This window comes from Electrona antarctica, assembly GCF_951216825.1.
Source record: "Electrona antarctica genome assembly, chromosome: 8".
NCBI lineage: Eukaryota > Metazoa > Chordata > Actinopteri > Myctophiformes > Myctophidae > Electrona > Electrona antarctica.
The window spans coordinates 21,633,652-21,646,598 of NC_136789.1; the positions used below are offsets into that span (position 1 = coordinate 21,633,652).

A 12,947-nucleotide genomic window follows, 5' to 3' on the forward strand; every position below is an offset into this window, starting at 1 on the left:
TAACAGCACCCCACACTCCACCCCAGGCCCCCACCACTTAGTAGCCTACAGTAACAGCAACTTTGAGTGTTCCCCTACCCCCATGACCATAAACATGATAAACTCGTTTTAGGTTCTGTTCATTATCAGTTTGGCTAATGTCCTAAATCATACACTTTTCCATCTTTAGCCTTAATACCTCCATTGATGGGATAGTTGGTAGCTTTAAACACCTTTCTATAATACTGTGTACTAATCTTTGAAATCTAGACTGTAAGTGTAAGTACATCTTCCCACTCTTTCCAAGTGACAAGTCTTGAAAACATCTTGAATTTTCTGTTTAACCTCCTTCCATGACTGATCATTGACTAATACAGCAAGGATGGTTTCCCACATTTCAGTGATATAATTCAGACCCTATCCCTAACCTCATGACTACCTATATCCCTAACCCTAAATAAGTCTACTTGCCAGCCCATAGAGCCCCTTTGTGAACCTGGACATTTTGAGTACCCTATAGTTTTGTTAGAAATATTGTATGGGTCCCCAGCATTTAGAAACTGCCGGATGCTAACTTGCATGTTGTGTAATTTTAATAATTAGCTGGGGTATCATTGACAACCTATATATGGCAACATTTTCAAAATTCCATTGTGCTTTAAGTGGCATGTCAAACTGAGGGTTTTCATGTTTCCGATTCCATTGTAAGCATTAGCTTTGCATGAAACACTCCTTTGGCTAAAAACGGTTATAGCCGTCATAACAAATGTGATGAGGTTGATCAGCACAGTTGGGCAAGTGCCTATTATATATAGCCCTGTGTTTTTCCATGCAAAATGAATTCTTGCAATGGATTCAGAATAATGAAAAACCCCTAGTTTGACACGTCACATTCCACTTAAAGCATAATACAAATTTGAATTTTTATAGGTTGTCAATGATACCCCAGCTTATTATGCTAATTATGAAAATATATAACATATGCAAGTTAGCATCTGGCAGTTTCTAAATGCTGGGGACCCATACTCAACATTTCTAACAAAACATTAGGGTACTGAAAATGTCCAGGTTCACATTCTGGCAAGTGGACTAAAACTTAAGTAATGTTAGGTTAACCGCACGCAAAATCCATATATGTCCAGACTAACGGGATGTCAGAGTTTGTTTCCAAGGTATTTCCCATTAAAATGTTGCACTTCCTCACAGCATAATTGCTGAGGTCAAATATGGTTTTCAAGAAAGAAAAGTCACTTTGGCAATGAGGGAGAAAAAAAAATATATAGCCGTCTGCCTGTTTTATATCTACATATACACCAACACACTGCTGCCGTAGTATTAGGAGTATTTGGGGAGAAATGTCAATTTGCTGTATCATTTCCAGAGTGATTTACATTAAGCAAGAACAATATGGCAATACAAATAACCAGTTGTCAACCTAAGGGTTTGCACACACCAAAAATATGCGTTTGACCGTCATATAGCCTTTGCGCAAATATGTGTACCGATTAAACAACTTTCCAGAATACACAGAACTTTGTCCAAAAACTTTTATTGAAAAAGTCAATTAAAACGTTCAAAAAAAGAAATTAAAGACATTTTCAAATTAAAATGTTTTAAAAACTGCTGCTTGGTTTCCCCATAAAGTACAATAATCCCGACGACGACTACTTCCTATTTGCTGAAGCCGTGCCAATGACACAGCAATTAACCTGGAAGAGAACAGAATGTTACATTGAAGACCAAACACTGAATGAACAAATGTCAAAACAAGCCGCAGCAACACGAGAAGCATATCGGTTAACTTTTCAAAAAGAAAGTATCTGCTTAATATATTTTAGTGTTGGTTTTCCCAAATATAGAATCATGAGCAATTTTACATACATTTTCAAATCTTATACTGCGCTTAAATTAAGTTTGGTTTCCATGGAGACACCAAATTGTGTTTGGCTAGCAGCCTGAAACCCAGTTTAAGCAGTTACAATGTGTGCTCAAGAAATACAGTAGATGAGTACTACCCACCTTGCTAGCAAACCTCAGGGAGTTCAAAGTCTCCCCAAAGTTGTCAGTCTCTGGGGAGATGTTGGCAAACATCAGCCTGATGGGGTGAGAAAAAGATCAGGTCATGTAATGCATCCCGACAGTGTTCCAAGACAAACTAGTTAACTCTAAACTAAATTTGACATTTGTGGATTTCAGAATAATTGTGGTCTCCAGGTTCAAACTCACGTTTTGCTGTTTCCTCCCAAACATCCCTGAAGAAGATAAGTCAGTTTGGAATTCCTGTATGGAATGAAATTCTCCTGGAACACAAGGAAAATATGGTTTTAGCCTGGCCCAAAACAGAAGCTCCAGTCAAAAAGCAACAGATTGGAAATTAAAGTAGCATAAAGTAGAGTAGCATTCATAATTTCATACAACTGAGTGGAGGGTTCAGAGAATGACAGACCTTGTTTGCCAGGGCAGTGATGACAATGCCCAGCTTGGTGAGTGAGCCGTTAATGGCCGTCATCTCTTTGAAGCGATCACCTTGTGCCTGGCTCTTCTGAACACGCTCACTACCAGCCAAGTCCACCAGGCATAGGGTGGCTGTACAGATGAATACAAGTCAGCAATAAGAAAGTGTGATTGAGACAAACGTGCAAAACACAGACCGCCCCAAAAAGAAAAAAAAGATAAGTCAAGAAATTGTGTCTTTTTTGGGCCTTGGGGCTTTTCTGCCTTCGATAGGACAGTGGAGAGACTGGGAATGACAAGCAACGGTCATCTGACCTTAATAAAGTACTCACAGTTGCACTTCAGGTCCCTGCCTGTGTTCTCTCCCCCGATGTCAAGCTGGAACACTGAGTGGGAGCGAGAGGAGCGGTCATTGACAGAGGTCTGAGCGGTGGCACGATTCTGGTTCGCCAGGGCCATCAGATCGATCACCTGACAATTGGGGAATATAATTGGCATCTTTAGTCAGCTTGGGAGATAAATGAGCATTTACATGAAGTGCCACATCATGCTCAACACATTTCAATACCAGGTTGAAAGTTAAGTGGCTATGTAACAACTACAGACCATAGAAATAAGTGTGCTGTACCTGGTCCTCTGAAGTGACCTTCTTGTATGTAAGGTTTGTTACGGTTCCAGTGTTGTCGGCAGACTTCCGGATCTCGTGCTCAGGCCGGTTGCTGGCCATGCCGGTGTAGAGCAAGTCACGCAGAGTCTCATTGTAAATCTCTACGAAACTTGCTGTGAAGGAGAACTGGGGGAAACAAGGAGTATTAGGTGAGAACTTTCCTCCACAAATAGGATGCTCTATAGCAGGGGGTTGTAACCGATTTTGACCCAGGGACCACCATTCTGACTAAGAGCAACCTGGGGACCACCACTATTGGGCTGACCACCCGTCCCACATCTCTTGGAACAGTCCGGAAATAGCACTACTGTCCCGCAAATCAAAGATATGGGAAAAGAATTGAGCATGAGATACCATAACAACAATCTTTAATCATATTCGAGGGCTTTGAGAGAAACGACTCCAGACTCTGAGGACAGGTGTGTGTCTGTATTCAGCTGTGATGCTTGTTATGCATCAAAGCAATTATGTTTCTGCACTGCACTGTCAAATAGGCCGACAGCTGGTTGTATGAAACACTGATTTATAAATAAAGTACTTTTAAACTGAAGATAGCCAATGGGACCACCTGCAATACCTCCGGACTACCGGTTGAAAACCCATGCTCTATAAGTTACTTCAAAACCTAATCCCAAGGAATTTAAACTTCCATCAGACCACCCCCAGACTCACATTGTGCAAGGATATTACAATTTAAACTCCCATCAGACCCCCCCCCCCCCCCCCTCTCTATCTCTCTCTCCGTTTCTGGCACGACAGCGCCCCTACTGGTACTCATGACTCACACATGAGTCACAACACAAACATAGGTTAACACATAGTCACACACACACACACAGGTTAACACGGACATTGCTGTTCCTTGGAGTGGTTGCACCACTCAAAAAGAAAAATGCACAGGGTGACCAACCTGCCAGCCTTGCTCCTCCAGTTTCCTTGCTGCCGTAAACACCTGCTGCACTGCCCGTGGAATGACTCCCCAGCCATCTTCTGAGTCTTCTCCCTCCATGGTGTGCGTTTTGCCGCTCCCCGTCTGGCCGTACGCAAAACAGCAAACGTTGTAACCATCCAGGGCCGACTGTATGAGGAGGGAGAGCTCTTCAAAGACCTGGAGGAAGGACAGCCAAAATAAATAAACAGCAAAATTAAGATGTCTCACCATAACAGGACAATGAGTGAGTAAGAGTATATAAATACCTCTTGCTGCGAGGAATGGGGCCCAAAGACCTTGTCAAAGGAGAAGGAGTAGTTCTTCTGCGTATCTGTACGACCTGTATGAGACTGAAGGATTAAAAAAAAGTTGATGTTATGTCCATTGTTTATGGAGGCAGTGATAAGAGAATGCAGGTATAAAAATAAAATAAAAACTAACATTGCCAATATGAATCCAGTGATGACAAAATGAGGTCTACTGCAATTACAGGTTGGCCCCAATGTAGTTCAGACTAGAGCTTTCACCGGGTCCCCGATAACGAAAATACCCAAGTGGACCCGAGAGAGAACCGCACAGGTCGGAATCGGACGAAATTGTCACGGATCCATTCGGGTTTGGTTTAACTGAAAATGTTTTCGGAGCGGGTCGGAATCGGTAAAATGTCAGATACATTTTGGGACCTCTTTTTGGACCTGTGAAAGTGTGAAGAGCTCTAGTTCAGACTTCATGGGGTCAGTCATCTAATATAGGACTCTAGATTTGGACATGGGTTCAGACTTGACCGCAACACTTGAATAACAGTTCAATCATCAACTCAGTCTCGTTGTATTTGGCCGGAAATTATACATTTGTAATATGATTATGGAAAATAATCAGTGCATCACTGCACTGAGAGACATGCAGCTGCTGTATACTCCTGCAGCTGCTCTATACATCTCCTTACAACAGTGTTTTACCAGATTTAGCCATTTGCGCTAAACAGCATAAATGGTAAATGGTGCATTTATATAGCACCTTTATCCAAGGCGCTTTACATAGACTGTGCATTACAGTCACACACATACACCGATGGCGGCGGAAACCATGCAAGGTACCAACCAGCACATCAGGAGCAATTAGGGGTTCAGTGTCTTGCTCAAGGACACTTCGACACCAACTCTGGGGGAGCCCGGGTTCGAACTGGCGACCTTGCGGTTACCATCCGGAAACTCTACCCCTGAGCCACCGCCGCCAGCACCAGCATAAAACCAGTTTGGGAACCGCTTGTCTAACCAATATAGGCATAATGGACTCACCTCCTCACTCTTGGCCAGAATCAAGGTCTTGTCATCATGGGCAGGGAGCTGGATGTGGCCACCCATCCCTCCAGCCAGAAGAGGGCGCACTCGACAGAAAACTCTGATGTTCCCCTATAGAAGGAAACCAGTTTGAATAATTGAATTCAAAACATGACAGGGTAAAAGACATTTCCCCATACATACTAAGACTAATAGGCACATTAAGAAATGAGATACAGTAACACTTATTAAATGTAAACAAACCAATTTATTATAAATGGGGGACCCGACTCTTACAAACTAACCAGAAAGGAGTGGCTCATATTCTACCCACAATGGACAGAACAGCGACAAGTTCTGTGACCGTCTACTCTACACTTAGGGTGCACTTTGGATGCATTTTGTGTTGTGTCATGGCCGCCCAATGCATTTCCAATGGAGGTCACATGGTTTGACACAACATTGTGTTGTGTGAGGGGGAGGGGGGCATTCGACTGCGCCTTAGACTACGAGACAGACTGGCACCTAGGGAAAGAAAGGCTGCACACAATTTGTCCCATTTACAGTTCTAAAGATATCAGCAATACAACTGATGCTCATTACTGAATGCAATTCATAATTATAGGCACATCACGCATGCACGCACGTCTATGGAGTGGCAAACACTTCTCTCCTTATATGCAGACAGAGCCCTACAATGCTAAAAACTTGCCTTGAGTTCCTGGATGACGTTGTGTAGGCACCGTCGCGCCATCTCGCCAGAGTGGATCTCATCCCTCTGTCGGGCTACCGTCTCCTGGCAAGAGGTCAGCTTCTCCTCAGTCTCTCTGAGTGTTGTCTGTGTACAAGTGAGGTTTGTCTGGGTACAAGCCAGGCTGGACTCGGCCACAGACAGCTTCACCTTTGAGAGAAGCAGAGAGACATTTTAAGAACCATGGTTTTAGACAGGCTTCCATCTGCATTTTTATTTTTTTAATCTAGGCTGTTAAAAGGTCATGACTTTGAACCCTTGGCTTGACCATATGTGAAGTTGCGAACCTTGGGTGGGGAAAGCAAATGAGACAAGTGTGTTCAAGTTCAGAGGCTTTATTTATTGGAAATGGTGTGGTAATGAAAAGCTTACCTTTAGAGACTGCAGCTCCCTTTCCAGATCTTCTGCAAGGGTCTCTGTAGCCTTGTGCTCCTGCTCCAGGTGCAACAGCTGTCTCTCCATCTCTCTATTGTTGCTGGTCATGTTTTGGAGATCAGCTTGAACCCCATACAGGACTTTCAGCTCAGCCTCACACTCACTGATGGGAAAGGGCAGGATTTTTTATTTTTCTTCAGCCAACCAACATTGGCCAAAAACAGACATTGTCTGGCAGTTATATTTAAGCACTTTGAACCTGGTGTCATAGCTTTGTAGATCAACCTTTTTGTTAAATGAAAATAAGTTTGGCTTGTGTGTATCATATTTGCATACTGGTACATACGGTATTCATTGTAATCAACTTAAATGTCCATTTTCATATTATAATAATTAGTCTAGGATCAAACTATTGATTACACCCCTAGTGATAAGACATACCTGAGCCGACTCTGCTGTGCTCTGATGATGACGTCCTTCTCGGTCACTGCAGCCTTGAGCGACTCATTGCTCTGATCAGAGGACTTTACTTTATGCTGATATGCAGTGAGCTTGCCCTGCATATCAGCAACCTTGCCTTTTAAGTCCCAGCTAGGTCGCTTTGTTCCAGCTGACACACCTGCTTTTGGAACTGTGGCTGCAGGCCTTTTAGCAGCTGCACCTGTAGGACATCAAAATGTTTGTTTTTTTAGCTGTGCCATTAACCGCTCTAAATCATCAAGGTGCCGCTCACATCACACAAGTGTTATTTTTAATTACTTTTATACCAACTAGTTAAGTTAACAATGTAATGAACTAAGTGCAAATAAAGCCAAAAGATGGCTTTGGTGTTGGACCCATTAACCACGGTTCAGGCATAAGAGCAGGGGCTAGGCCATTTTGTTGCAGGGCAGCACAAAGACAACATGGGTCTCTGGCAGACACCCAGAGCTACTGGGGTGTAATCAAATTACTTGAGGCCTTCCTGGGCTCTGCGCAGCGCGTAAACGCCTCAGACAGTGTCCAAAATGTCCATTAACAAACTGCACAAAGTCAAAGACTAGGGTTGCTATCAAGGTGTGGGAAGATTAATTTAGGTTACCCAATTTAGGTTGTTGTGCCTCATGTTAACACTTTGACAATTAAAATCATCCATTCCCATTGTTGATGGGTGGCCTAGAGCTGACAGAGTTTAACCTCTGCAGTCAGACTTAATGTAACAAATTAGCTGATAACAGCTAGCCTGGACAGCATTCCTTTTCGGGTTTATGATCTGGTCGGGAGCCCATGATATCGTTACATCATGTTGTAGTCATTGTTTTGTAGTCAGGCCCTCAAATCGATTTTTCCCCATAAAAGCTGCAGGCTACGAGAGAACGAGTCACGCTTATTGTTATTCTTCTGGTTTGAGGGCAATGAAGTTCCAGATTGAGGATTCCGGCCTGATGACTACAACATGACATAACGATATGATCCACTCCAGAGTACAGACCAGATCACACAGCAATTTTGTAACTCCGACTAGGCTTTCCTCCAGGGGGGAAATCCTGGTGACGCGAGGTTAGATCGCATGTTTCAGACAACTCACCTCTAGAAGGCCCAGCAGCAACAGTGGCAGCAGGATGGCCCATGGCTCTGGCTGGTTTAGCTGAAAGGCACGGAGGGTGGCAGTGGTTACTTCATTTTTTAACTTATTCATAACAAAAAGCTTAAATTCTTGTCAAATGAAAGACAGTCCTGAAGATGGTTGGTTTAGTTATATTTGTATACAGTACACAGTGACAGTCTCACACTGAGGATTTTCAGTGTATGGTGAACTTACACACAGGGGGTCTGGCACTGGCCGCTGGGAGTCTCTCGGTGCCTACGATAGTGGCTGCTACCTTTGGTACCTCTGGCTCATTGCGCTGCCTTTTCTGCAGAAACGGCATCAATAATGGGTTAGGGGTCAGAACATAGTACAACCACAACTTTTTCCCAGCCCTTGTGGTAGTGATATTCAGCAGGAAATTAAAGTCATTCACAAAAAAAACTTCAGTAGTTCCGACGAGTGTTTGCAAGTTGCGTGTTTACATGTTATCACACATAAAGATGAAATTACCTACCTAGGTTCCATCCTGGAGGCTAATCTTTCCGGTGATAAAATGGCCACCAACATAATCAAAAAAGTCAACCAAAGAACAAGATTCCTTTACAAGATCTCCTCACTGGTCAACAAAAACACCTTAACAGGAGCCCTCGTACAAGGTTTCTTTGACTATGCATGCATCTTCTGGTACCACAGCACCTCAAAACTAGCCTGGTTAATAAACCAGACCGAATCAGCCGTTGGCAAAAAAAAGTTGCCTACCAGCGGATTTCGGTCTGGCGAGGCTCAGTAGCACGCCTCTTTCCTACAATCGAGAACAGGTCGGACCAATCGGGACACGGTATGCAATATGGGCGGGCTTTGGTACAGTGACGTTCAATGCTTGAGACTTTTGACTGACAGTAGCTCTGACCAATTGCGTCAAAGAGAAAATGTTCCCCGGGAAATGAAATCCAAGTGGAGCCAGCCCAGACTGATATACCGCGACAGTGTTGTGTGATATTAGTCTGGCTTATTAGCCAGGCTACCTCAAAACTAGGCTCCAGACTTCCCAAAACAAACTGGTCAGGCTCCTACTTGGCCTCACCCCTGCCCACTTTGACAGGCTGGAATGGCTTAGGGTCGACGACAGAGTACAGCATCTTGCAATGGGTCTGGTCCACAAGATTCGATACACCACCAAGATACCCATGTACCTGTCTAGATACTTCCTTAATGTTAACAAAGTCCACACCCACAACACCAGAGGGAGTGCAACAAACCATGTACAACCCAGATTCGGCACAAACAAGGGACTAAATTATTTTCGCTCCTATGCCACCAAAATGTGGAACGCCCTACCAACAGTCTGCAAATCCCTTGACTCCTTCAAAACCGCTCTCAAAGGGCACCTACGGACGGTTGCAATTCGAAACTGGCCTCCGTAAAATCTGAATCCCCCCCCCACCCCTTTTTCCCCTAACTGTATACGTTTCTTTTCCCTTTTTACCTCCCTTATGATGAATTCCTGTTCTTTGACTATATAGAAGTGTCCATTTGTAAGTCTCTAAATGTTTTTATGAATTGAACAAGGTGGACCCTCTTGTAAACAAGTGTAATGCTTAACTGGGTCGTCCACTCACATACAAAGACTCAGTCTTTGTATTGAGTTTGTACTCGAGTTGAAATGTACTGTGATTCTGCAAACTGTTAATACATATTTCAATCAAAAGCAACACAAACCTGGGCAGGCTGGCTTTCATGGTTGTCTGGAGAGTTGGCCAGGATCGGTCTCTTTGTGGAGCTCATTGGCAAAGGGAGACGCGAGATGGACTTGGGCAGATCTGCGTTCTGTTGTATATTATGCACAAATATTTAAGTTAAATCTTAGAGCAAAGAACCACCGAGAAAAGAAATTTACCACGATAGACCGTGTCGGGTAAATACATTTAACACCAACGGTGACCCACCTCCATTGTGTTCGTTTGCTCTTGATGTTCTTCCTAACAGAGAAGGCGATTGTTAATGTTAACTCACTGCACAGTATATGGTACATCAGTAGGCAATTTAGAAACAAACTAACATTTTCATCAACATGAGACAGAAATCAGTACCGCGATTGCCCGTTGTGAATAATGTGTAGATTAATAATAAAATAAAAATAGTTTTCCTACCGTGTTCGCTTCAGTTTACTGCTGACAGATAGCTCTCGGGTTGAGTTGTCACTTGTTGCAGCTAACATACAATAACCTAATGGGCAGGAACTCAGGCAGTGTATATATAGCAGGCCACTGATTGAGGAGGTAGTGAGAGCAGGTGTGATTAGGGATTGAGAGAGAATGACAGCAGGTGAGGTGGGTGGATCCAATCATGTAATAGGCCAGGGGGAGGGTTGCTTGCTGTTGCTCACTATAGGACAACTCTTTTCTACAGTCTGTAGATGACTACATGGAAAGGGATGTTACTGTATATAGGGTTGCATTACTCTTATTGTTATTAAAAAGACAATTGCACATTTGGGAGTTCATTGGTGCAAAAACAAGTCTCTGGAGTGGCCTACAGAGATGTGGAAAACTGGAAAAAAGTGATTCAGATGAGTCATCCTTGACTACTGTATATTCTTGACCCCACTCTTCAAGTGGGCGAGTGCGTGTGCGGCATACGCCAAGAGAACTGTACAAGACCTGAATGATGAACCCTTTATCACAGTAAAGGGGTCTGGTGGCTCTGTTATGCCATGGGGGTTATTTTCCGGGCCACTTGTGTACTTAAAGGGAACGGTCACTCAGTGCAAATCAATACAAAGTTATTCTGCACCATGTTCCTACGATGAAGCACATTGAGTCACTGAATGGAGTCACTGAGTGTGGAAATGGTGCCAATCATAATGCTATGGCCTTCACAGTCACCAGCTCTCTCTCTCTCAACCCACTTGAGACATGGGAGATTTGAGAACAAAACGTGTTAGACAGAGCTCTCCACCACCATAATTATCATCAAAACATCAAATGAGGGAATATCTTTTGTGAATGGTGTTCCATCCCTCCGGCAGAGCAGAGGGACGAGGACTGAAGCTGTCCTGACACTTTACGTTGGCTCTTCCTTTAATTTGTCACCCGTCTGGGGTTGCTCCATTTATTGATTTCAATTCAAAGTAATCCAATAAATCATCCTGCCACTCTCCCTCCCGTTCCAGGAGCATTGACCGAGTGTTACGACGAGCTGGGGAATCGCTACCAGCTGCCCGTCTACTGCCTGTCGCCGCCCGTCAACATGATCGAGGAGCACTCCGACGAGCCGGACGGCTCCGACCCGGACTCTTCCTCGGTGGCGGATCCCTCGGCGGGCAGCGGGAGCGAGGGGACCTCCGGAGGCGAGTGCCTGCTGCGGCTGCGCCTCTCCTCGGGCCGCGATCTGCGCCTGGCGGTCCGCTGCAGCGACACTGTGGGCGCCATGAAGCGCCGGCTGCAGGCACAGGAGGGCGTGGCTCCCTGCACACAGCGCTGGTTCTTCTCGGGCCGGCCGCTGACGGACCGGCTGCGCCTGGAGCAGCTCAACATCTCCAAGGAGTATGTGGTGCAGGTGATCCTCAGTCAGCCGCCACAGGCGGAGCCGCCGGAGCCCTCTGCATGCGCGGCTGCGACAGAAGGCGGGCCGGCTCTGCCTCAGGAGCCGACGCCGGTGGAGAACTGAGAACTTGGGCCGGGAGATGGAGAAACGCACTGTCACTGACTGGCATGGAGGAGGAAGACGCAGGGATGAGAAGAAGGTTTATTTTTTCTGTCCTGACACTCTTCTTCTGGGCTTTTCTGTTCTCTTCTTCTTGCACTCCTGCTCGCCTAGCTGTTTTCGTAAAGGCATGCAGGGAAAAGTAGGCGGGGATGAGGGTTGGCTGTCCGCCGGAGCGAAGGACTCTGGGATTGAGAAAGGAGCCTTCCTCCTGGTTTTACACATAGACCTTTTTTGAACTTTTTTTTGGAAGTCTTTAAAAAACAAAAAAGACTTGTTCCTATGGAAACCAAAAGGAATAGAACTTTTGTCAGTCGGTGCTGAAAGTGAAAAAGGGTTCATTAGCGACGCTTGTGTTCCCAACTGTTTCTGTCTATATCCTTCTGTTCATTAGCTACTCTACTGGCCGAGCAGTGTTCTCCTGACTGTTTCCTATATCGCTGGTTCTCAACGTGAGGTCCGGGGACCCCCAGGGGTCCTTGAGTTGAGTAGGTTCCAGGTGGTCCCCAGCTAAATTATCTATAATTAGGAAACAAATGGGCCCTTATGGTAAAGTAACTCTGAGAGTGTAAAAATGGAACCAAGCAAACCATTACAAGTCCATTTATACACTCGTAGAGTTAAAATACTGAGGATTTTACGGTGTAGATTGGGATAGATAAAAATAGTATCAAATGGGGGTCCGGGGCCCTAATGCATAGCAAACTTGGGGTCCTTGAAATAAAAAATGTTGAGAATCAATGTCCTGTATGCTGTATGGATTCATCTGCCATCACGGTAGAACGATGATACATTTCAATGTCCAATTTACTTTCGCAAAGAAAGTGTTTTCAATTATCCTGGTGTAGCTGTTCATTCTTTTTTACATTTTCTAACCCCCCACAGAGGGACGGTATTTATATAGAAGGAAGTGCGGCTACATGGAACAGTTAATACCCATGTGAAAATAACTGGGCTGTACCAATGGTCACCGTTTCTTTCTGTTGGGAATATACTGTGTTGACTATAGGGCTGGCCAATATATCAATATTCTAATCAATATCGTGCTATGAAACTACATATCATCTGGGATTTTGAATACCGTAATATCATGATATGCCATAAAGTGTTTCCTGGTTTTATAAAACGTCATTGAAAATGGCCGATCTACAGGCTCATAACGCGTCGCAAAACGACTTGTGAGCTTGTAGATAAGCAATTTTAGCCATTTCTGAAAAGTCTTTTTAGGGTGGGAA

At 44.4% G+C, this 12,947-nt stretch overlaps 2 protein-coding genes across 3 annotated transcripts; one reads left to right on the plus strand and one right to left on the minus strand.

Annotated features, from left to right (window-relative positions):
• Positions 1–1,509: 1,509 nt before the first annotated feature.
• Positions 1,510–10,228, minus strand: LOC306928598 (carboxy-terminal kinesin 2-like). The gene is made up of 17 exons (XM_079508833.1): positions 10,158–10,228; positions 9,954–9,986; positions 9,727–9,834; positions 8,239–8,332; positions 8,005–8,064; positions 6,879–7,098; positions 6,435–6,600; positions 6,024–6,212; positions 5,330–5,443; positions 4,298–4,381; positions 4,011–4,208; positions 3,062–3,226; positions 2,766–2,904; positions 2,426–2,565; positions 2,206–2,279; positions 1,999–2,074; positions 1,510–1,688 (listed from the first exon to the last, which is right to left on the minus strand). Exons 2-17 carry the CDS (start codon positions 9,957–9,959, stop codon positions 1,644–1,646), a joined length of 1,878 nt encoding a protein of 625 aa, XP_079364959.1. The 5' UTR covers positions 9,960–9,986; positions 10,158–10,228; the 3' UTR covers positions 1,510–1,643.
• Positions 10,229–10,299: 71 nt separating this feature from the next.
• On the plus strand, positions 10,300–12,704 carry LOC306928604 (ubiquitin domain-containing protein 2-like). 2 transcript variants are annotated; one of them, XM_079508840.1, is made up of 2 exons: positions 10,300–10,337; positions 11,180–12,704. In XM_079508840.1, the coding sequence occupies exon 2, from the start codon at positions 11,257–11,259 to the stop codon at positions 11,674–11,676; it is 420 nt and encodes a 139-aa protein (XP_079364966.1). In that variant the 5' UTR covers positions 10,300–10,337; positions 11,180–11,256; the 3' UTR covers positions 11,677–12,704. The 2 variants fall into 2 exon arrangements, with proteins under 2 accessions (XP_079364966.1, XP_079364965.1); XM_079508839.1 differs by having other exon boundaries at positions 10,305–10,332.
• Positions 12,705–12,947: the final 243 nt, after the last annotated feature.

Excerpts from the sequence above, each read along its gene's own strand:
- LOC306928598 (XM_079508833.1), bottom strand. Across the intron at positions 5,444-6,023 it reads ACGTCATCCAGGAACTCAAG|GGGAACATCAGAGTTTTCTG; the intron begins GCAAGTTTTTAG and ends TTCCTTCTATAG. Across the intron at positions 2,280-2,425 it reads TCACTGCCCTGGCAAACAAG|GAGAATTTCATTCCATACAG; the intron begins GTCTGTCATTCT and ends CTTGTGTTCCAG.